At 46.9% G+C, this 25,442-nt stretch overlaps 1 protein-coding gene across 39 annotated transcripts in view; it reads right to left on the bottom strand.

The window, feature by feature from the left end:
* Positions 1–25,442, bottom strand: part of UBAP2L (ubiquitin associated protein 2 like) — a 658,575-nt gene that overhangs the window by 546,246 nt on the left and 86,887 nt on the right. For all 39 annotated transcript variants that reach the window (XR_014972277.1, XR_014972273.1, XR_014972279.1 and 36 more), the window contains 3 exons: positions 19,576–19,777; positions 18,366–18,640; positions 1,873–2,045 (listed from right to left, as the gene is read on the bottom strand). Coding sequence is in view for 24 of the 39 variants with exons in the window: in XM_085638880.1 (XP_085495006.1) it covers positions 1,873–2,045; positions 18,366–18,640; positions 19,576–19,777 (650 nt within the window). In the remaining 15 variants the exon portion in view is untranslated. The remainder of the gene's footprint in view (positions 1–1,872; positions 2,046–18,365; positions 18,641–19,575; positions 19,778–25,442) is intronic.

Raw genomic sequence — 25,442 nt, forward strand, 5'->3', positions numbered from 1 at the left:
TGGGCCTAGGACTTTAGGGGTGAACCCCAGCTTCCAGATGTCATAGAATCTACTAACGAATGCAGTAGTAACAAAGCTTCAATACATATAAAGAGGAGTAGAAGAACCAAGACAACCTAGAATATGGAACGTTAAGGAGGACCGGAGCAAAGCAAGGTGTTTGCTGTGGATCACACTTTGGCCAACCCACGTTGCCTTGATATACTTACTGTCCGTAAGCAAATGTAGCTTCTCCACACAAGCACAGATGCAGTACGACATGTTTAACCCACGGACTTATCTGTGGCACTGCCATAATCCCGGTTTTTCAAAAATGTTCTCCCTCAATCACTGGCTGTCAAAATAGGTATCAATTTCTACTTAAGAAAGAAGGAACGCTGTAACAATCTTACCAAGTTCTCATTTCTTTCAGTAAGTGAAGCTAAGGACAAGGGATTGTGTGAATGCCTCTGGCCTCATGTATTTCCACTAAGACAGCAGACCATTCTCCAATGTAGTTTCTGCACATTCACATAGAGGTCACAGCTACAGTGGAACTTTTTGCTGCAGCTATTTGTTTAGACATCTGCCAGACAGCAACTTTACAATACTCTGTTTAGAGGTACAAGCGAGAGTCAAAGTGAGGAGTAAACAGTGCAGTTACACAGATTTTAATAAAGTGAGCCTCATTCCCAGATATTGTTGGGTACTGCTTGCTTCTTGAATTAAAATAATGTTGATTTATTAAGACTATAGGGAATTCCCTCTCAAACTAAGAAATGTGTACTTTCTTGTAACTACAGGTTCAGCAATATATTTCACAGATTAACATGCAGTCCACCACCCACCTCACTGTGGCACAACCTGGGGCACGGAGGCCCTATTAGGAACTGTACAATGCTCGAATGATGGGCCAAACTATTCTGGAATAGTAATGTGTTGTAGCAGCCACATGAATTGGCCACAGAAGATACAGCAATCCAATGTGTACAACTGTAGATCTGATGCCAACCAGGCACAAAAGCATGTCTGCAGGTCAATGCTAATCCAGGCTCATTCAAGGACTTTTGGTGAATGTCACTGGGGCATGAAATGAGCCAGGCGACTGGATGAAGTTCCTTTAACTAATCTGTAAATTTCATATTCTTTACCAATATAGCAGATGAACCCACAAAAAGGCTTCATTGCCTGGTAGTCTCCTATTTTTATGTCAGTTAAATACATTATGTAGTGCGTTTTTAACTGCAGAACACAAGCTCTTCCATGCTACAACGGTTATTTTACATACACATAGAAAAATTTAAATACCACAGTCCAAAATAACAGAACACCATCTTTCAGGCTAAGCATTTCTCGTCCTATAACTTCAGTTGTTTAGACTTTAGTTCTTCATCCCTGCTCGCTCTTTGTGACACTTTATTTTATGCTTGGGATGGGAACGTTACATGGTGACAAAAGGTGCAGGAAAAGTATGCATGGTATGCTGAATGCCTTGTATGGCGAATGCAGGTCAGTAGTGGCCAGCCTGGGAATCTACTGGTCCTTTTCAATACTGGACTAAAAACATTAAGGCTTTGTGATGTAGCTTTTACTTCCACTTTCCCAGCTATTGACTTGTGAACCAAAGAACTACGACTGCACAAAAATATACCGTCCTGCTGGTAAGTAAAATTACAAGTTATTTGAAAAAAACATCAAGCACAAAACCATCTTGTGGACAGTGCAACCAGGACAGCTAGAGAAATAACTTACAGGAGCAATTTATTCATTTTTGCTTGTAACAGGTATTGATCTTTAAACTGAGCATTCACAGGACATCGCCTCCAACGAAGACATGCATTTGACTGCAAAGTTCTTTGTCAGATTAATACCGCACCCAACCCTGTATTTTACCTGGCAGTGCTGGTATAGAGGCTGTTCTGAGAAAGGCTCACAGGGGAACTTGTTGCAGGCAACGGTTCATACTCCTGGAGAACAGGCTCAGAACCAAACTGCAAAGCCCCAAACTGTAGGTTCAACCCTGAGAAATCTGCCGAGCCTGGCATTTCGACAGCAAGAGCCGGTATCTGCAAGTGGAAAAAAAACAATTACAGGTGGCTTGCACATTTCCTGCTTGGAAACCAGAACATCTTTGAGCATTTTTCGCTAACTCCTAACATATTAAAGCTTCCTGCTCAGTCTTGGAGAAGCATACTGATGTCAGCAAAGTTATGAATCTAAGATAGATACCAATGCTTTTGAACTACAGGCAACCAACTTCCTGCTCAACAGCTGGGCCTTCCCTAGGTTCATAGATATACTATTAACATATTCTTTCCAAACCCTTAGTCTACAGCGGAGAGCTCTCCACTCGCTGAATGTTAAAAGGGTATTACAATTATATTTGGACAAGACCAAGTCCATTCATAGCGCACATCTGTTTATCAATTATGGCCCAGTCTGCACAGGGCTAGCCACTACCAAACAGTCAATCTCTAGGTGGATTGACTCTTGCGTTCTCTCTGCTGTTATTAGCTAGCCAACAAATCTTTCTGGTAGGCCCAAAGCTCACTCTACCAGAAGCAAGGCAGCTACTGCTGCCCTAATGAGGAATATTTATTTAGCGGATATTTGCAAGGCAGCTACTTAGAGACCAGTACCTGCGCTCAATAGACACTACTGCCAGGACACAGGTGCAAGGGCAGATGCTCAAGTGGGACAGGCATCCCTCAGAAACGTCTTTACTTAGCGTAGTACATTCCTGGTGTTTTCTGTCTACTCCACCGCCTCGAGGGGGATGAGCTTGCTATCCTATTGAACGCTTATGACCATCTTGAATTTGCTACTTACCAGTATGCATCTGTTCTTGGCATGTAGGGCTGCTGACATTCATATCTGTGCATAGATCGCCGCCTAGTGTTGGGTCCGGATGATAGCACATAGTTGTCCTGGAAGAGTCTTCGAAGTATCACGAGATAGGTGGCTCCTCCCCTGGACTACAGTGCGCATGGGCATCCTCTCCATCCTCAGATTGTTTTTCGCCATTGTGGCATTGATGGAGTAGATACAGTAAGTGATGACCATGCTATACAGTAATTCTGAGTGCTGCAGCCGCTACAGGCGCCGGGGAGGAGGGTGGGCGATATGAATGTCAGCAGCCCTACATGCCAAGAACAGATGCATACTGGTAAGTAGCATATTCAGTTCGAGGCATGTGGGCTGCTGAATTCATATCTGTGCACAGATTATATAGCAGTCCCTCCATTAGCGGCGGCTGCCCGTGCCAGCTGCAGCAGTCTGAAAAAGAGTTGAGAACAGCCTGTCCTACAGCTGCCTGCTGGTTTGAGTGTACATCTACACAGTAGTGTTTGGTAAATGTATGTATAGTGGACCATGTGGCTGCTCTACATATGTTTCCTAGGAAAGCCATGGACGCCCCTAACTTTCGTGTTGAGTGGGCTCGTGGGGGAATCGTTAATGTGCGTTTAGCTTTTTGATAGCAAATTTGAATACATTTAACGATCCATCTGGCTATCCCTGCTTTGGAAATGGCGTTGCCCTTGTGTTGTGGAGAAAAGGCAACAAAAAGTTGTTTTGTTTTCCTAAAGTCCTTAGTTCTGTCTATATAGTACATGAGGGCCCTCTTTACATCTAGTGTATGGAGCATTCTCTCTGCGACATTTTGTGGACTTGGAAAGAAAACAGGCAGTTCAATAGTTTGATTCATGTGGAACTGCGATATCACTTTGGGCATGAATTTGGGGTTGGTACGTACTACAACCCTGTTTGCGTGAACCTGTATGAATGGCTCTTGAATGGTTAGTGCCTGGAGTTCACTAACTCTTCTTAACGAAGTGATTGCCACTAAAGAAAGCTACTTTCCAGGTGAGGAATTGAATCTCACATGAAGAGGTTCAAAGGGCGGACCCATTAATCTGGTGAGGACCACATTGAGGTTGCACACCGGTGCCGGTGGGTGTCTTGGGGGAATTACTCGTTTGAGTCCCTCCAAGAAGGCTTTGATGGCAGGCACTCTGAATAAAGAGGTGCTGCCTGTTTTGAAGATAGGCTGCTATCGCGGTTAAATGGATACATATTGAGTTGTATGCCAGATTGCATCAGTATAAGTGTAAGAGGTAACATATGATGTTTTGAATGGATGCGTCCAGCGGGTTAATGTCATTGTTGTTGCAGTAAATGACAAACCTCTTCCATTTAGCCGCATAGCAAGCTCTGGTAGTGGGTCTCCTGGCCTCCTTGATGATATCCATACAGTCAGGTGGCAGGTTTAGGTAGCCAAACTCTAAGACTTCAGGAGCCAGATTGCCAGGTTCAGCTGTTGCGGATCTGGGTGCTGAATCTCGCCATGGTTCTGCGTTAAAATTGCGGGTTTGATCCGCAGCCTTTGATGCTGCACCACGGAAAGCTTTAGAAAGGTGGTGTACCATGGTTGGCGCGCCCATGTGGGAGCAGCTAGGATGAGTGTCAGTGAGTGTTGTCGCAGTTTGCGTGCCACTAGCGGTATCAATGGCGCTGGGGGAAAAGCGTACGCAAATCTGCCGGACCAGTTCATCCATATTGCATTGCCCTGTGACTGCGGATGTGGGAACCTGGCGGCAAAGCTTTGGCATTTTGCGTTTGTTTGTGGCGAATAGGTCTATCTCTGGATGACCCCACTGTTGGAAGTACGGTTGGAGTACTGACGGATGTAGCTCCCACTCGTGCATCTGGTGGCTGTGTCTGCTGAGCAGATCCGCCATCTGGTTGTCCTTGCCGGGGAGGTGTTCCGCCATGAGGAATAGGTTCCTCTGAATGGCCCACTTCCACATGCTCTGAGCCAGATGAGACAACTGTGGCGAGTGTGTTCCTCCCCGCTTCTGTATGTAGTACATGGCAGTCATGTTGTCCGTCCGGATCAACACGACTTTGTTGCACAAGTGTACTTTGAATGCCTTCATGGCTAGGAAGATTGCCATCAGTTCCAGAACGTTGATGTGCATCTTCTTTTGTTGTGTCGTCCATAGTCCCTGCACTGTGTAAGTGAGTACATGAGCTCCCCAACCCTGGAGAGAGGCGTCCGCTGTCAGTATTATTTGTGGAACATGCTCGTGGAACGGTCGGCCCTTGCAAAGGTTTTGTGGATTCCACCAATGCAGAGAGTTGTATGCCCGACCGCTCACCAACACTAGGTCTTTTAATTGTCCGTGAGCCTGATTCCATTGAAGTAGCAAGCACTCCTGAAGCGGGCGCATATGTAGTCTCGCGGGCGGGACTATGAAAATGCAGGAGGCCATCATGCCTATCAACTGCATGAACACTCGCGCAGGAAGGGAGTGTTGAGGTTTGAACTTTGAGATCAGCAGTTGCATGCTGTTGATCCTCACTAAATTTGGCTGAGCTGTGGCTGCCAGAGAATTTATGGTCGCGCCCAGGTACTGTCGTATGTGTGCGGGTTGGAGATGTGATTTTGGGTAATTTAGTGAGAATCCCAGACTGTGAAGAAGGTGAATGGTGAGGGACATGTGGCTGGCACATTGCTGGGCTGACTTTGCCTGAACAAGCCAGTCGTCCAGGTAAGGGAAGACGTGAATGTGTTGTCTCCGTAGATGTGCAGCCACTGTTGCTAGGCACTTGGTAAAGACCCTGGGTGCTGTTACTCCGAAGGGGAGAACTTTGAACTGATAGTGATGCCCCTGAATAGTGAACCCGAGATATTTCCTGTGTGATGGGTGTATGGGTATGTGGAAATGCGCATCTTTCAAGTCCAGTGTGGCTAGGAAGTCTCCCTGACTGAGGAGCGGTAGAACCTGCTGTAGGGTGAGCATATGGAAATGCTCTGAGAGAATGTAGTGGTTGAGGGGTCTCAGGTCTAGTATAGGTCTGAGCGAACCATCCTTTTTTGGGATTAAGAAGTACAGAGAGTACACCCCTGTCCCCTGTTGGTTGACGGGCACGACCTCTATTGCACCTTTTTGCAGCATACTTAGCACTTCCTGCTGCAATTATGCCAAGTGCTCTACGGACATAGGACGGTGCTTTGGAGGTATGTTGGGTGGAGTGGACGTTAATTCGAGACAGTAACCGTGCTGGATAATGTCCCTGACCCACCCGTCTGTGGTGATGGTTTTCCAGACTGACAGGAACTGTTGTAGTCTCCCCCCGACAGGTGTTATGTGGTCGGGGGGCAGGGAGAGGGCGTCACGGTTTGTTTTTGGGGGAGGACCTGGTGCTGCCGTACCCACGTCCTCTGCCTTTGGTGCTGGATCCACGATATCCACCTCTGGTGGTTTTATCATAGTTACTTTGTGTGCCCCCTTTATTGTACTGCTGCTGTGACCCCTGACCTCTAGCTGCTCCTCTATTCCCGGGGCGACGAAACGAGCCACTACGAAACTGCTGCGTCTGCAGAGCCCCCATTGATTTTGCAGTGTCAGTGTCTTTCTTAATTTTGTCGAGGGTAGTGTCAACTTCAGGGCCAAATAAATAGTCTGGGTTGACCGGTTGATTTAAGAGATTGTTCTGAATCTCAAACTTGAAGCCTGAGATTCTCAACCATGCGTGCCTCCTCAACATGACGCTTGTGTTGATTGCCCTGGCCGCAGTGTCGGCTGCATCTAGTGCGCATTTGATGGATGCATTGGTAAGGATTTGTCCCTCTCTGATAAGGAGCTCCGCTGCCTCTTTATATTCATCTGGCAAATGTTGTAGCAGTGATTCTAGTGTGTCGTAGTGGGACCTATCATAACGGGCCAGGAGTGCCTGTGTGTTGGCAATGCGCCAGATGTTTGCCGCTTGCGCTGTAATCCGTTTGCCTGATGTCTCGAGCACTTTGGACTCCTTGTCTGGGGGAGGAGCATCACCCGTTGTTTGCGAGTGGGCTCTTTTGCGAGCATTAGCAACAACCATGGAGTCTAAAGGTAACTGACCCCTAATGTACATAGGGTCTCCGGGTGCAGGCTTGTATTTCTTTTCGATTCTGGGGTTCAGCACCCGTGCCCTGGTTGTTTCTTTAAAAATGTATTTTGCAGGTTTTAGAACTCCTTTTAACATTGGCACAGTTTTGACAGTTTTTTCAGAGGAGGCGAAAGTGTCCACTAAGAAGTCTTCTTCTATAGTGTCAGAATGGAGTTCCACTCCATGATTGGCAGCAGCCCGTTCTATGAGGGCATTAAAGGCAGCAGTGTCCTCTGTGGGAGATGTCTTTGTTATAAAGCTGCGTGTCAGGAGTATCTGGTGCGGTGCCCTGGTCGGTAGGGTCATCCCATGCCTGATCTGTGTCTTGCAAGTGATCATCAGGATCGATATCCCCAGGGTAGGTGGTATCATCCCCTACATAGTCCTCTCCTGCGTCTGTCTCTGAATGCGTAGGAGAAAAGGACGGTGGATCCTGATGGAAGGGTTGAAAGTGTTCATGAAGCACTGGTTCTGATCCTGCCGGCAATTTGTGTTTGAGAGGAATTTTGTAGGAGTCCAATCCCCTCTCTGGCGTGATTTTCCGCTTGCGGAGCATCAACCTACCAGTGTCTGCGTCGATAAATTGTGCCTGTGAAGGCTCGATATCCGTTTGTCCAGTGGATGGGGACTGTGTTTGGCGGACACGTGTCCGAATCTCGAACAGTTTCGGAGCCGTGGGTGGCGGCAATCCAAACGTGATGTTCGCCGGCGCAGAGTGTGATTTTGCGGCCTTGTGCGTGTCGGGACCCGACGTAGAGTGGAGGGTTGCCCGTTCTCTGATGCGTTGCAACGATGCTGAGACCTGTTGCACGGTGAACGCAGATGGCGCTTTGGAACCGATCGGCACCTTGGAGGTAGGCGTTGAAGCGGCATCCGACTTCTTTGCAGTCATTGGATTGTCGATCCGAAGGGAGGTATCGACGCTCGGAGTCGACGACTTGGCAGGCGCCGCCGTCTTTGACGTCGACGCAGACGGGTTGGCCACCTTGACTTTGGTGGTGTGGGCCGTAATCTTCGGTGCCAGAGGCCGAGGCGCCGTGTGGAGACCGAGGGCTTTCCTCTTCGGCTCGGCGCCCGTATCCGCTGCGGTGAGCTCTGCATCGAAATCTCTTTTGGCGCGTTCGGAGCCGATGACCTTTGCCGGCGTCGAAGGAGTGGAGGGCTTCGAGGCCTTTGAGCCGATCAAAACCAGTTTCACTTTCGGTTTCGATGGAACCGGTGCGTTGGACGGTTTCGGTTTCGCTGAAGGGAATCCAGTCGTCTTTGATAATAATGGCTCCTGTGAAATGTTTGAGGCCGGGCCTGGAGGCGTGGCCGAAGAACCGTGAGATCGATCTTGGGTAAGGCCCGTAGGCGATCTCTCGACCTGAGCCTTACGACGACTTATTTTTTCGGCCTCCTTATCGACGGGTTGGCCTAGCTCTTCGTTGGAGCTATCTTCCTCGGCCCAAAGGGCCTCATCGTAGTCTCCTACCTCTTCGACCACTTCTTCTCCCTGAAAGATCACCTCATCGTCGTCTTCCGATCGCGAGTCGTGTTCGGAAGCGGGGCTGGAGTCTATGTCTTCTACGCTCTCGGCGTCTTCGTCCTCGGTGCTAAAGATGTTGGCCGGGGCAGGCGCCGATTGCTGCGCCTCCAATCTCGCTGCCCGTCGATTCCGGAGAGTCTTCTTCGAGCGGAACCGGGCGCAGGCCATACATTTCGACTCATCGTGATCCGGTGCGAGACATTTGTTGCATACCGGGTGGACGTCGATGTGTGGGTATTTTGCGTGGCATAAAGGACATCTCTTGAAGGGAGTCCTCGATTCCATCGTCGATCGAAGTATGATGTTCGGACCAAGCGGATCCGAAAAGCTTGAAGAAGGTGCTAAAGCACTAAAGAAACTGGTCGATACCGAACGGGAACAGTACCGACGAGAACTAAAGGCCTTTTGGCCTTAAACAAAATTTTCCTAACTTGAGCTAAGATAAGCACATCCGAACCCAATGGCGGAAAAAAACAATCTAAGGATGGAGAGGATGCCCATGCGCACTGTAGTCCAGGGGAGGAGCCACCTATCTCGTGATTCTTCGAAGACTCTTCCAGGACAACAATGTGCAATCATCCGCACCCAACACTAGGCGGCGATCTATGCACAGATGAATTCAGCAGCCCACATGCCTCGAACATGGAAATCCCCTACGAGAGAAGGTATAGCCTCTTACCTGTAAGTCCAGTTCCCTCGTAGGGGTATTCCTATGGTAGTCATAAGCAGCCCTTGATCCTACACGGTGGAGTGGAAAAATAGTCTCATGCTCGGTTATTACTGATTTAGTATAGCCTTAAAAAAACTGGGGCACTGCCTCTGGCTGAGCATGATGGGATATTGGTGGTCTTTCTGCTCTTAAAGGCACAGCCAACTTTTTCTTCACTTATGATGAGAACTCTGACCACCGTAGCCTACCCCTAGGCTGCGTTATGACTAAGTGACTTTTCAAGGCCTTCCCAAAGAAAGGCGAACTTCAGCACTTGTGTTTAAAGATAGAGAGAGACCCCTTGTCAAATTCAAGGGAATAGGGTACTTTTCCAAGTAGCAGCTAGCAGTCCCTTGAACTCACATATATTAAAAACAATGTAAATTTATGAAGATAGTCACTGTACTCAAAATTAAGTTAATCAACCATGTACATTTATTTTATAAAAACATATTTTTGATCACATTTAAAAACATACCTATATATTCATTGCTTTTCCAATATACATCCTAAATCTAATAACATACAATATTTCATGACTGACCTGTATATACAAAGAATTTCAAACTGAATAGCACATTTATCTTACACATAACAAATAATAAAACCTTTACACGCCCCTATTTTACACCCACATCACAGAGAGAATACAACATAAAAAAGACACTCTACTTTGTCATACAGTATACATCCAATTTAGGACAATTGAGAGGATTAAACACTTGTAAGATCTTGACCCGTTTATCCTATCAAGTGGATATCCGTTTCTTTGGATTGTATTTGTTCTATGCGTCGACGCGTTTCGATGGGCTTACTTTCTGCCACTATCTTTATCAAGACCCATAATCAATGTTTTTTTCTCTCATACAGTGTTGGATTTATGTTCAACTCTGGAAAGAAGAAAATTTTGTTTAATTAATAAGTTAAGATGGATTGTCCCTTTAATCTATTTCGACAGCGTTATTGCTGGACTGTGCCTTAGCCCTAATGTTGATGTTATTGCATCTTGACACCTGGAGTTACCCAAGTTCTAGACCATAGTCCCTGCCACTTCTATTGCTTGCTTTCTTTTATAACATGTACTAATCTTTCCACTTCATTTTGTGTTGATACTGTCTCTACTCATAGATGTTCTCACCTGAGTATATTGCTCCTAGTTTCTTTTTCGCGCAACCTCTTGCAGATGGTTGGATGATACTTCTTGTGTAGCAGCAATTATTAATCCTCCTTCTTTACGCATAGAACAAATACAATCCAAAGAAACGGATATCCACTTGATAGGATAAACGGGTCAAGATCTTACAAGTGTTTAATCCTCTCAATTGTCCTAAATTGGATGTATACTGTATGACAAAGTAGAGTGTCTTTTTTATGTTGTATTCTCTCTGTGATGTGGGTGTAAAATAGGGGCGTGTAAAGAACTTCAGCACTTAACTTACATTGGATAAAGTGCTCAGAATTCCTCGTAGATGGGAGGGACTATTCAACACTTATGACTATACAAGGAAATCCCTACAGGAGAACCTTCATGTCACAATGGCCATCTTGGCAATGAGTCTGAAAATTGTTGCTCATGTGCTTGAGCAAGTGAACTGAAGCTAGGCCAGCCAAAGGCAAGTATTTATTTAGGAAGCTACCATCCCCGTGACTTCCAAACATTTGGACTTTCTTGGAGAGAGGCAGAAGTACTACCCTTTTGTGTAAATGATGCTAGTAGGCTTTATGGTGAAGGATGCCTGGAAAGAAACTCGGTCATTGGAGTACATTTAGATTTTCTGGATGCAGCCTATTGAACCGCTGGACCAAAGCAAGGTTTCTTCCATGACTAAGACATTAAGGGGTAATTTGGTAGCAAGGGAATTCACTTACTGGATCGGAGTAAGGCCTGGAACAGGTTCTTATTTGTTCAACTTCACCATGACATCCGACGCTACTTGTCAGGATTACAAATACAACTTTTGTTACTTGTGATGAACGGGAGGTCTTCTGTGGAATGCTATGGATGTCACATAGTAAGTCCACTTTAGGAAGGGCCATTTTTGTTTCATGCTTACTCTTAGACTTCAGCTCATGCGGCCCTGAATCTGTCGTCATGGAAAGCACCATGTACAAACATTGGGGGTCGGTCAGAGACACTTGCTTGCAACAGAGCTCATTAGGGCTTGAAGCCTAGAGCTTTCATCCAAGACACACAAAAATAAAGCTTCATCTAAAACAATGTCCGTTGCAAGCCTCATGGAGTCTAGATCCAAATTCTTCAGGGGGGTGTTGAAGTGACTTCATAGCACAAGCATTGCCATTTATGAAGTGTTCAATGTCGCTTCAGACTTCACTGAAGACACAAGCACTAGCCATTGGACACAGCAACATATTTTCTGGATTCTGGGGAGAAGGTTTATAAAAGGAGTTTGCAGGAGCAAATATCTACTAGAATAGAGTTGACATCAGTGAAGTATGTCCAGCAACAGCTCCACTTAAAACTACAGCAGGATCATGTATTTTCATGTAAAATAAACATTGAAATAAGCAGATATACAAGCTGTCGCACCCCCTAACTGTGGCAGATATAAGGAATATGCTACTTACCAGTATGCATCTGTTCTTGGCATGTAGAGCTGCAGAGTCACACACTGAGGATAAGATCGCCATCTGGTGTTGGGCTCGGATGATTGCAGGTTGTTGTCGTCTTCGGAAGAAGCCTTTGGTCACGAGGATGGTGACTCCTCCCCTGGACAACAGTGCGCATGGGCATCCACTCCATCGTCAGATTGTTTTTCGCCATGATGGGAAAAGATGGAGTGTATAGAAATGAAAGAAAAGGATGTCCATGTGTAATGTCTAAGTAAGACGGATGCTGGAACAGATACAGGTCCCGGGGAGGCGGGAGGGCGTGTGTGACTCTGCAGCTCTACATGCCAAGAACAGATGCATACTGGTAAGTAGCATATTCCGTTCGAGGCATATGAGCTGCAGATCACACACTGAGGATAGATTATACAGCAGTGCTTCCCCTTAGCGGTGGTCGCCTGTATCCGTTGCAGCAGCTTGAAATAAAGTTTTTAGGACAGCCTGGCCCACTGAGGCCTGTTGTTTGGCTTGCACGTCAACACAATAGTGTTTAGTGAAGGTATGCGTGGTAGACCACGTGGCTGCCTTGCAAATGTCTTCTAAGGGAATGTTACCTAAGGCCATAGAAGCCCCTATTTTACGCGTGGAGTGCGCCCTAGGGGGAACTGTAAGTGTACGTTTAGCCTTGAGGTAGCATATTTGGATGCATTTAACTATCCACCGGGCTATGCCTGATTTGGAGATCGGGTTGCCTTTGTGTGGTGGTGCGAAAGCAACAAAGAGTTGTTTTGTCTTTCGAAAGGGTTTTGTCCTGTCGATGTAATAAAGCAAGGCTCTTTTGACATCTAAGGTATGTAGGGCCCTTTCAGCTACGGAGTCTGGGTTTGGGAAAAAGACTGGTAGCTCTACTGATTGGTTAAGGTGGAAAGGGGAAATCACTTTTGGAAGAAATTTAGGGTTTGTCCTAAGAACCACTTTGTTACGGTGTAGTTGTAAGAAAGGTTCCTCTAGTGTAAGGGCTTGTATTTCACTTACTCTGCGCAGGGAAGTGATTGCGATAAGGAAAGCTACCTTCCATGTTAGGAATTGCAACTCACATTTGTGCATAGGTTCAAATGGGGGACCCATGAGTCTTGTTAGAACCACATTGAGATTCCACACTGGTGCAGGTGGTAATCTTGGGGGAAGGATTCTTTTGAGACCTTCCATAAACGCTTTGATGGCTGGTACCTTAAAAAGGGACAGGTGTTGCCTATTTTGCAAGTAGGCTGCCAAGGCTGCTAGGTGTAAACGTATAGAGGAATACGCTAGATTGCATCTTTGCAAGTGTAGTAGATAGCAAATGATGTTTTGGATGGAAGCATCCAATGGATGTATGTCATTATTAGCGCAGTAGATGGCAAATCGTTTCCATTTCGCGGCCTAACAGTAGTAGGGCGTCTGGCTTCCTTTATGATATTCATACAGTCTGGAGGGAGATTGAGGTAACCGAACTCTAAGACCTCAGGAGCCAGATCGCTAGGTTCAGTGTTTGAGGATCTGGGTGTCTGATTTCTCCATGGTTCTGGGTTAATAGATCCGGGGAGAGGTGTAGCCTTTGATGTGGAACTAAAGATAGTTCCAGAAGTGTGGTGAACCACGGTTGACGTGCCCAAGTGGGAGCCACTAGTATTAGTGTTAGTGACTGTTGTTTCAGTTTGCGTACCACAAATGGAACTAGTGGGAGAGGCGGAAAGGCGTACGCAATCTGCCTGACCAGTTCATCCATAGGGCATTGCCCTTCGACTGTGGGTGTGGAAACCTGGCGGCGAAGGTTGGGCATTTTGTGTTTTCGGGAGTGGCGAACAGGTCTATGTCCGGTTGTCCCCACTTTTGGAAGAAGGGGAGTAGAACCTTGGGGTGTAGTTCCCATTCGTGGATTTGCTGTGTGTGGCGACTTAGGAGGTCGGCCACTTGATTGTGGATCCCTGGGAGATGTTCTGCTAACAGGTAGATGTTTTGGGGAATTGCCCATCTCCAGATTTGCTGTGCCAGTTGGGACAGTTGGAGAGAGTGTGTCCCTCCCTGTTTCTGTATATAATACATTGTCGTCATGTTGTCTGTGCGTATGAGGACAGTTTTGTTCTTGAGGTGAACTTGAAAGGATTTTAGTGCTAAGAACACTGCTAAGAGTTCCAGGTGGTTGATGTGGAGCAGTTTTTGTTGACTGGTCCATCTGCCCTGGGTGGTATGGTGAAGGAGGTGGGCTCCCCACCCTGTGAGAGATGCGTCTGTAGTTAGCACAACTTGTGGAAGAGGCTCTAAGAACGGTCGCCCTTTGGACAGGTTGATGGTGTTCCACCATTTCAGTGAGCGAAGTGAGCGACTGTCCACCAACACCAGATCGGTAAGTTGTCCGTGAGCTTGGTTCCACTGTTGTGCTAAACATTCCTGTAAGGGACGCATTTGAAGTCGTGCGTGTGGGACTATGGAGATGCATGACGCCATCATGCCTAGGAGCTGCATGAATACTCTTGCTGGAAGAGATGGATGAGTTTGAAATTGAGAGATGAGATTTTGTATACTGGTTATCCTGGCGGTGCTGGGATAAGCAATGGCTTTGGAGGTATCTATGGTTGCTCCTAGATACTGATGTAAGTGGGAGGGTTGTAGGTGGGATTTGGGGTAGTTGATAGTGAATCCCAAATCGTGGAGAGTTTGAATTGTGCGATGAGTGTGGAGTACGCATTTTTGGTATGTGTTGGCTTTTATGAGCCAATCGTCCAGATAGGGGAAGACATGGATCTGTTGTCTTCTGAGATGCGCTGCCACGACTGCTAGGCACTTGGTGAACACTCTGGGTGCCGTTGTTACTCCGAATGGGAGAACTGTAAATTGATAGTGTTGCCCATCTACCACAAATCGTAGGTATTTTCTGTGAGCGGGATGCATAGGGATGTGAAAGTATGCGTCCTTGAGGTCTAATGTGGCAAGGAAGTCTCCCTGTTGTAACAGTGGGAGGACTTGTTGGAGAGTGGTCATATGAAAATGATCCGAATGTATATACTGGTTTAGTAGTCTGAGGTCCAGTATGGGCCTTAGTGTTTTGTCCTTTTTGGGAATGAGGAAGTATAGAGAATATACCCCTTTTCCCTGATGTTGAAGGGGAACTGGTTCTATCGCATGTTTTTGTAACAGGGATTGAACTTCTTGTTTGAGGAGAGAGAGATGATGTAAGGACATTGGACGTTGTTTGGGTGGTATGTTTGGGGGGGATTGTATGAGTTCGAGGCAGTAGCCAGACTGGATAATTTGTCTTACCCATCTGTCTGTGGTGATGGAAGTCCAGACAGGTAGGAATTGTTGGAGTCGCCCCCCGACAGGAGTGGAATGGTCTGGGGGGAGTGGTGGCAAGTCACTGTTTGGTGGCTGGTGAGGTGCGGGTGTTGTTGTTGTTGCCCCGCCCTCGACCTTTGTTATTGTTTCCCCTATAACCTCCCCTGAAATAACCTCTGTTAGGGGATGTTTGTCCAGAATTTTTAAAGGTGGACGTGGTCTCAGTTGATGTGTTTTTGGAGCCTCCTCTATAAAAGGAGCGACGAAATGAACCCCGGTTTTAAGACTGCAGTGCTCCCATAGACTTGGCAGTTTCATTATCCTTTTTCATTTTTTCTAATGCAGTATCCACTGCAGGGCCGAATAGTTGCTCCTGGTTAAAAGGTTGAGCTAGGATTGCGGTTTGAACCTCCGGTTTAAAACCGGAAATACGGAGCCAGGCATGACGTCTGAGTAAGACGCTAGTATTGACCGCCCTAGAAGCAGTGTCTGCCGCATCTAAGGCGCATTTAATGGAGGCATTAGATATTAATTTGCCTTCTTGAATGAGGTCAGTGGCCTGGGACTTAAAGGGTTCAGGCAGATGTTGGATGAGGTCCTCAAGTTGGTCATAATGTGCCCTGTCATACCGGGCTAACAGGGCTTGGGTATTGGCAATACGCCAGTGGTTCGCCGCCTGTGCGGCGACTCGTTTTCCTGAGGCCTCTAAAAGCTTAGACTCCTTGTCTGGGGGGGGCGTTTCTCCAGTAGTCTGTGAGTTAACGCGCTTCCTGGCATTTGATACGACCAAGGAGTCTAAAGGGAGCTGGGCTTTAATGTATGCAGGGTCCTGCAGGGCTGGTCGGTACTTTTTTTTCGATGCGGGGGTTGAGAACCCTCGCTCGAACAGGGTCTTTAAAGACGTCAGTGGCATGCTTTATAACCCCTTTAATCATGGGAAGTATATGAACTGTTTTCTGTGACTGTTCAAAGGTATCGAGGAGAAAATCCTCCTCAAGGGGGTCTGTGTGCATAGTGACACCATGGAATGTTGCTGCCCTGTTTATCAGTTGGCCAAACCCTAGGTGGTCATCAGGAGGAGAGGGCTTGGAGGGGTAGGTAGTGGGGTCAGGCATGTCAGGTATTGGGTAAGACCAGTCATCTACCGGTGCTGTGTCTGGCAAAGTAAACGGGTCGGTTGGTTCAACAGGATAATTAAAGAGATCAGGGTCCGCCCCTCCCCCTAAGTCATCATCATCATCCTGTGGAGGGGGTGAATGACAGGGAGATGGTAAAGGTAAAGGAGAATCAGGAGGAGGAGGGGGGGACGGGTTAGAAGGTAATACAGGAGAGGAAGGACGAAGTGGTGAAGTGGCACAGTCCTTTTTCCGTATGGGAGCTGGGGGAGGTGTAATGTCCAGCTTCCGCTTTTTATATGGGATGGCAGTCACATGTCCAGTGTCAGGATTGATGTAGATCCGCTTTTGAGTAGGATCTGGTCGAAAAAGTTCATCTGGCTCCGAAGGTGGGGGCTGCGATGTCCGCTTCGGGTCTGTCTGAGCTTTTTTCAGTGTGGGCGTAGTTTTCGGTGCCGATAATGTTTTCGGTGCCGATAATGTTTTCGGTGCCGAAGGATGTGTTGGATCCGATGGATTTTTCGGAGCCGACTGAGTTTTCGGTGCCGATGTATGCTTCGGTGCCGATGTATGCTTCGATGCCGAGGGACTTTTAGGCATCGATGTCGAAGAACGTTTCGGTGCCGGTGGAGACTTCGGTGCCGAGGAACGTTTCTGTGCCGAAGGAGATTTCGGTCTTGGAGCCTGTTTCGGTGCCGACAGTGGTTTTTTGGATGTTAAAGGCACAATCAGGTGAGGTTTGCTCGAGCCCGAGCCACCTACAGGCTTAGATGTCTTCGGAGCCGGGCCCGAGGGCGGGGCTTCTGAAGAGGATTTCCGGTCGCGACTGGGCCCAGCTGGCGGAGTCTTGACCAATGGTTTTTTGGATGGGGCAGGGGCAGGGGGGGTGGTACTCACACGCTGCCCTGGAGTGATGAGGTCATCGGAATCGTCGGCCTCGGACACGATCTCGAGGTCTTCGGTGTCGTCTTCGGGAACATCTTGAGCAAAGATGTCCTCCGGTTCTGGAGCTGGTTTGGCCATAATATGGCGTCGAGCTCTTCGGTCCCGGAGGGTCTTCTTCGAACGGAAAGCGGAACAAGCTGGACAGGTGGACTCATTGTGTTCCGGCGACAGGCAGAGGTTACAAACCTCGTGGTGGTCACTGTGGGAGAACTTCGCTCCACACTGGTGGCATTTCTTGAAGGGTGTCCTGTCCATCAGCCGCTTGCGGAACCGGTCCGAGTTGATGTCGACGTCGATGGAATGAAGATCAAGGAGTTAAATTGATTGCTAGAAGTTTTCTGCTGGAGCGGAAAAAAGTTCATCCGAACCCAATGGCGGAAAAAAACAATCTGACGATGGAGTGGATGCCCATGCGCACTGTTGTCCAGGGGAGGAGTCACCAATCTCGTGACCAAAGGCTTCTTCCGAAGACAACAACAACCTGCAATCATCCGAGCCCAACACCAGATGGCGATCTTATCCTCAGTGTGTGATCTGCAGCTCATATGCCTCGAACACTGTATTCTGATGGAAGCAGTCATGTCCTCATGCAACAGTTTAAAAACGCAAAATAAAGCAGTTAATTCACGAAAAGAGATTGATTACATTTTGCCAAAAGGTACCAAACAAAGCACAATAGAAACCAGACTACAGGTCTGTGACCATGCAGCATTGGACTATATATAGCCCAGCATAAGACCAAGTGCCCTAGCTGATGTTGCATTTGCTTTTGCATACACTGTCCCTCCCCCCCCCCCCCCCCCCCCCCTTCTAGATTATCGGAAGAATCAGGAAGTGTCTACTGGTATGCTGGAAGAATGCCCTTCCCTCAATCTTCTTGAACAGTGGCCTCTTCACGGTCACTCTGGCTGTGCCTATAACAGCACACAGAGGCAAAGTGTATCTCATTTGTATGGGGTAGTGTCCCCATGCAAATGAAGCAACATCAGCTCTGTATTGCAGAAGGGGCTACACAAGCATCTACGCAACCTCTAACACTACAGTGCTCTGGGAGGTGCAAACCAAAAAAAAAAAAAAAAAGGAGCATGTACCTGTTGCCACCCGGAGCACTGCACAAAAAAGGTTCTAGGAGCCTCTCAACCAGCAGAATAATATTCATGGCTAAGTTAATGGAATGGGGATTATGTATGGAATGAAAAGGTTGTTTTGATTGCCCTCCTTAGCTCCCATTGTCTCCTGGTCTTGAGAGGAGCAGGCCATGCGTACTCTGTACCTTTGAAGTTAAAGATGCTTTCTTCTTCTGTTGCTTTAACTTTTGCTGAGCTGGCTGAGGACTAGACGATTGATTGTCCGAAGACCCAGGAGACATCTGTGGCACCATGCTGGGTTTACTCTGCAGAGGTGAAGCAGGCAGTGCAGGCACAGTGGACGCTGAAGACACCACAGACTGCTTGTCTTGAAGGAAAACCTCCATCATTGATGTGGGAGTAAAGGCCTGACGCTTGGTGAATGGACTGTGTATTGTTGATTCAGTCGGGCTCTTCAAACCTTGGAGATAATCCAGAAAATGTAATGCAATGGGGCAAACATTCCCATAATCTTCCCAGAATTAAAGCATACGGTTTAAAACTTTTCTGATAATTTAGAACTTACTGCTTCCCAGTCGCTTAATGAAGCAGGGTCCCCCTGAAATCTCTCACCCACATCCAAGGTAAGACCTGATTGAAGAACTATTTGTAATGTCACCCCCTCACATCTATAGTCTTAAAAACATTTGTTATAGGTCAAAATGGCGCTAAGTAACTTGTGATGTACTTGAATAAAGGTGGAAACCTCTACACACTAGTTTGTGTGTTATGTGCATACTTTTGTGATGTGCCTAGAGTTCAAACAAGTTCACATTTCTCTAAAAAAAGAAAATGAATATGCCATCTAATCCTTCTCAAAACAAAAACTCAATGTTTCTGGGACACTGGTCTATACTCCGGAAACCATGCCTGGGAAATTAAGTAATTAAGTGTTTGGCGGTGGATTGGGGTGTGGCCTGAACACTTCAGTATAGCCCCACGCAAAAACACGTCGAGCTTACAGCAGCACAGGTTCAGGGCTTGCGTCAGAAGGACCATTAATACAAGAGGCTTAGGTTTTCAATACCTTTGGTTATGAGCAGCCGAAGAGTAGCCAACATTCGACCTTGTAACTACCGATTGCTACACCCTCAGATGGCTGCTTCTAAGTGTGTCCCAAAACACAAGGACATGAAAAGGCCATTGCAAAAAAAAAGTCTGTGCTGTTGTATTTGGAGTTAAGAGCTTATCAGGACACTTGTGGGTGGAAAAGAGGCAGTCCCAAATCCATAACTGAAAATGCTCAACTGCCAACATGCAAAGAAACCAGAGAACTCTACACCATCAATAGATGGGATTCCCCCTGCTATTCTCCCCCTCCCCCCCCCCCCCCAAAAAAAAAGACTGTTTGCTTACTGTACTGCACCAGCGAAGAGGACTGAGGGGTAGGGCCCAGATCCCAGGACGATCCACTGCTTCCACCTCCAGCCTGTGAGTGCTGAGCTGCCAGCTGAGCAAAGGCCTGTGCTGTCTTGAACTGCTCCAGAAACTGGGACCCAGTTGTGCTGCCACCCTTGGCCTCCACGACATCACCAAACCCTTTCCCCAGAAGGCTTACCTAGAAGATTTTTTTTAAAGTAAAGGGGAGAGTCGTTAAGAGGTTGGGCCCTGAAAAACAAAAGGCACATGGTTTATTTGATGTGGGTCTCAGGACACTATAAATACTAGGCAGTGAAGTAACCAAGCACTGGTTTACCACTGGTGAATCAGGGCCTGTAGGAAGCTGGCTCTGTATATACTATATCAAAATCAGGTATATTGTGCAGAGAGTCCAGTGAACCCCCAAAGATAGGCAGAGGTAAAAGTGGATAGCACATTACACTATTTGTGGTACTGTGGTCGAGCATTAAGGCTTTATCAGAGGGTAGTGTTAAGCAGTTGCTGTACACACTCAGGCAGCAAATGATATCACACTCAAAGACTGAACTCAGACCAATTTGTTTGTATCAAAAATATTTAGTTATTTTATTTCTAGAACCAAGCCTGGCATCGATAAGTGAAATAAATACTTTGCAAAATCGTATGCAGTGATTTACAGTTGAATTCAGGTTCAAAAGCAGTTGGTTGAATTACAGACAAGTAAAGAGTTCGAAATTAGTTTCTAGATTACTTTTTAAGCTACTTTTGCTAATCAGTGTGATATGCCTAGATAACAGACATTTTTTAGACAAAAGGTAAGTAATTCAATTTTAGTACATTTGCAGTTTCAGCGTTTCATATAAGCCAACGCCACACTTAGAACAATTTAAGGATAAACAGTCAATGCAATCCTTTGGAAGGAAATGAAGTTAACACCCAAAGCGGCACTAGGGCGGACAGACTGGTGCAGAGTTCTGAGGCCCAATGTTATCCAATGGGGGATAGGGGGACTCCGGTTGGTGGCTGCTCACAAGCAGGCCACAAGGTTGTGGAAGCAAAGCTCCTGCAAGGTTCAGGGCAAAGGGGGATCCAGTTTAGCACACAAGGTGCACCAATGGGGCAGCCGGGTGCAAGGTGCTGTTTTGGCATCTGGGACCCTGTTTTCAATGGGAGTTGCCGGCTTTGGATTTCGGCAGCAGGCTCGGTCCACTAACACTTCAGGGAGGAACCAACAGGTAAGCTGGAGGGCTCACGACGTTTGTGCACCTCGGGTCCTCTTCTCCAGGGTGCAGTTCGGCTGGATGTAGGGATGTCTTTTGAGGTCAGATTTCACCGTACCCGGCCACTCGCAATGGGGGAGGGGGGGGAGCAATCTCTAAAATGCCCTTTGAGTGCATGTGAGAAAGTGGCTCTGTATATACTGTTTCCAAATAGGTACAGTGTGTGTGTACAGAGTCCACAGAGGTTTGGCAGAGGCTAAAGTTAGATATAACCTTACTCTCTAAAGTGGTAGCTTGGTCGAGTAGTAAGGCAGTATCAGAGGACAGTGTAAAGCATGTGTTGTACACACTCAGTAAGCAAATGGTCTCCCACACTCAATAACTGAACTCTAGGCCAATGGTTTATATAAAAAAATATGTTTGTTTTATTTTAGAACCAACAATAGGTATTAAAATAAACTTCTCCGAATGAGATGCTTTAGGTAAATACTGTTGCAATATGCAATTGACTTTTTTAAATACTGGTTACAGGTTGTTGCAATAGGCAACAATTTCAAACTCAATAATACATTGAGCTCAATGGAAGTTTTAAGTTATTTGCAATAGATTACTTTCAGGATTACTTTTGTAACTCCAGGACTGGAACCTAGATTTAGTCCTGGGACAGTTCTTAGAAACAAGTGATAAAAGGCGACTTAGTTACTGTTGTGACTTTTAGGCAATATTTTGCTATTTTAAAAGTTGACACTTAAAAGGAATTTCATAGAAAAACAGTCAATGATTGCCTATTGGAGAAAATTCAAGTTGCAGGTAAAGTATGTTCGTTACTTTTGTAATACAGTACTGGGTTCCTGGACTCAGTACTGGGACCTCTATCTAAAACAGGTAAGTAATTACGTTTTCACATTTGGTACTATTATTAAAGAATATTTGTAGTATGCAAAAAATCGACAGTTAGAAGAAATTTCACAGAAAAACAGTCAATGATTTCCTTTGGGGGAAAATTGGGTTAATGGCAAGTACGGTTGTGAATATTTTTCAGGGTCAGTGCTGGGCACCAAGATCCAGCACTGGGATCTGTCCTAATAGCAGGTGAGCATTTCCGTTTGTTACTCGGTTGATTTTAGGTGAATATTTAGAAACTCCACACTCAGAAGAAATATCAGAAGAAACCAGTCAATGTTACCCTATGGAGGAAATGAATATGCTACTTACCAGTATGCATCTGTTCTTGGCATGTAGGGCTGCTGACATTCATATCTGTGCATAGATCGCCGCCTAGTGTTGGGTCCGGATGTTTGCACGTTGTTGTCCTGGAAGAGTCTTCGAAGTATCCTGGGATAGGTGACTCCTCCCCTGGACTACAGTGCGCATGGGCATCCTCTCCATCCTCAGATTGTTTTTCGCCATTGTGGCAGTGATGGAGTAGATACAGAAAGTGATGACCATGCTTACAGTAATTGAGAGCTGCAGCTGTTACAGGCGCCGGGGAGGAGGGAGGGCGATATGAATGTCAGCAGCCCTACATGCCAATAACAGATGCATACTGGTAAGTAGCATATTCAGTTCGAGGCATGTGGGCTGCTGAATTCATATCTGTGCATAGAATACTTAGCAGTACCTCCTATTAGCGGCGGCTACCAGTGCCAGCTGCAGCGGTCTGAAAAAGTTTTGAGAACAGCCTGTCCTACAGCTGCCTGCTGTTTTGATTGCACATCTACACAATAGTGTTTGGTAAATGTGTGTGTAGTGGACCAGGTGGCTGCTCTACATATATTATGCAAAGGGATGTTTCCCAGGAAAGCCATGGAGGCCCCTAACTTGCGTGTTGAGTGGGCTCGTGGGGGAATCGTTAATGTGCATTTAGCCTTTTGATAGCAAATTTGAATACATTTAACGATCCATCTGGCTATACCTGCTTTGGAGATAGCGTTACCTTTGTGGTGTGGGGCAAAGGCAACGAAAAGTTGTTTAGTCTTCCTAAAGATCTTAGTCCTGTCGATATAGTACATGAGGGCTCTCTTCACATCTAGTGTATGGAATGCTCTTTCTGCGACAGTTTGTGGATTTTGAAAGAAAACGGGCAGTTCAATAGTTTGATTCATGTGGAACTGCGATATCACCTTGGGCATGAATTTGGGGTTGGTACGTAGTACGACCCTGTTGGCGTGAACGCTCTTGAACGGTTAGTGCCTGGAGTTCACTAACTCTTCTTAAAGAAGTGATCGCTACTAGGAAAGCTACTTTCCAGGTAAGGAATTGAATCTCGCATGAGTGTAGAGGTTCAAAGGGTGGACCCATCAGGCGTGTGAGGACCAAGTTGAGGTTCCACATCGGAGCCGGTGGGTGGCTTGGAGGAATTACTCGTTTGAGTCCTTCCAAGAATGCTTTGATGGCAGGCACTCTGAATAAAGAGAGGTGCTGCCTGTTCTGGAGATTGAATATGCTACTTACCAGTATGCATCTGTTCTTGGCATGTAGGGCTGCTGACATTCATATCTGTGCATAGATCGCCGCCTAGTGTTGGGTCCGGATGTTTGCACGTTGTTGTCCTGGAAGAGTCTTCGAAGTATCCTTGGATTGGTGACTCCTCCCCTGGACTACAGTGCGCATGGGCATCCTCTCCATCCTCAGATTGTTTTTTTCCGCCATTGGGTTTGGATGTGCTTATCTTGACTCAAATTGCAGTCAAATGGACACGCATCGAGGTGTACGCCAGATTGCATCGGTATAGGTGTAAGAGGTAACAAATTATGTTTTGGATAGATGCGTCTAGCGGGTTAATGTCATTATTATTCCAATAGATGACGAATCTTTTCCATTTAGCTGCATAGCAAGCTCTGGTAGTGGGTCTTCTAGCTTCCTTAATGATGTCCATACAGTCAGGTGGCAGGTTTAGGTAGCCAAACTCTAGGACTTCAGGAGCCAGATTGCCAGGTTCAGCTGTTGCGGATCTGGGTGCTGAATTTCTCCATGGTTCTGCGTCAAATGCGCGGGTTTGATCTGCAGCCTTTGATGCGGCACCACGGAAAGTTCGAGAAAAGTGGTGTACCATGGCTGGCGTGCCCACGTTGGAGCAACCAGGACGAGTGTCAGGGAGTGTTGTCTGAGTTTGCGAGCCACCAGCGGTATCAACGGTGCTGGGGGAAAAGCGTACGCAAATCTGCCGGACCAGTTCATCCATATCGCATTGCCCTGGGACTGTGGATGTGGGAACCTGGCGGCAAAGCTTTGGCATTTTGCGTTTTCGCTTGTGGCGAATAGGTATCTCTGGATGACCCCATTGCTGGAAGTACGGTTGGAGTACTGATGGGTGTAACTCCCACTCGTGCATCTGGTGGCTGTGTCTGCTGAGCAGATCCGCCATCTGGTTGTCCTTGCCGGGGAGGTGTTCCGCCATGAGGAACATGTTCCTCTGAATGGCCCACTTCCACATGCTCTGAGCCAGATGAGACAACTGTGGAGAGTGTGTTCCTCCCTGCTTCTGTATGTAGTACATGGCAGTCATGTTGTCCGTCCGGATCAACACGACTTTGTTGCACAAGTGTACTTTGAATGCTTTCATAGCCAGGAAGATTGCCATCAGTTCTAGAAGATTGATGTGCATCTTCTTTTGTTGTGTTGTCCATAGTCCCTGCACTGTGTAGTTGAGTACATGAGCTCCCCATCCCTGGAGAGACGCGTCCGCTGTCAGTATCATCTGTGGAACAGGCTCTTGGAACGGTCAGCCCTTGCAAAGGTTTTGTGGATTCCACCAATGCAGACAGTTGTATGCCCGACCGCTCACCAACACTAGGTCTTTTAGTTGTCCGTGAGCCTGGTTCCATTGACGTGCTAAGCACTCCTGAAGCGGGCGCATATGTAGTCTCGCGTGTGGGACTATGAAAATGCAGGAGGCCATCATGCCTATCAACTGCATGAACACTCGCGCGGGAAGGGAGTGTTGTGGTTTGAACTTGGAAATCAGCATTTGCATGCTGTTGATTCTCACTAAATTTGGCTGAGCTGTGGCCGCCAGAGTGTCTATGGTCGCACCTAGGTACTGTTGTACGTGTGCAGGTTGGAGATGTGATTTTGGGTAATTTAGTGAGAACCCCAGACTGTGAAGGAGGTGAATGGTGCGGGACATGTGGCTGGCACATTGCTGGGCTGACTTTGCTTGAACAAGCCAGTCGTCCAGGTAAGGGTAGACGTGTATGTGCTGCCTCCGTAGATGTGCCGCCACAGTAGCTAGGCACTTTGTGAAAACTCTGGGTGCTGTTGTGACGCCGAAGGGAAGAACCTTGAATTGGTAGTGCTGCCCTTGAATAGTGAACCTGAGATATTTTCTGTGTGATGGGTGAATGGGTATGTGGAAATACGCATCTTTGAGGTCTAGTGTGGCCAGGAAGTCTCCCCGTTTGAGCAGTGGGAGGACTTGTTGCAGGGTGAGCATGTGGAAATGTTCCGAAAGAATATAGCGGTTGAGGGGTCTCAGGTCTAGTATAGGTCTGAGTGACCCGTCCTTTTTTGGTATTAAAAAGTACAGGGAGTACACCCCTGTACCTTGCTCGTGGACGGGTACGACCTCTATTGCGCCTTTTTGCATCATGCTTAGCACTTCCTGCTGTAATAGCGCTAAGTGCTCTGAGGACATAGGACAGT

Source organism: Triturus cristatus, chromosome 12, assembly GCF_964204655.1.
Source record: "Triturus cristatus chromosome 12, aTriCri1.1, whole genome shotgun sequence".
Taxonomy (NCBI): Eukaryota; Metazoa; Chordata; class Amphibia; order Caudata; family Salamandridae; genus Triturus; species Triturus cristatus.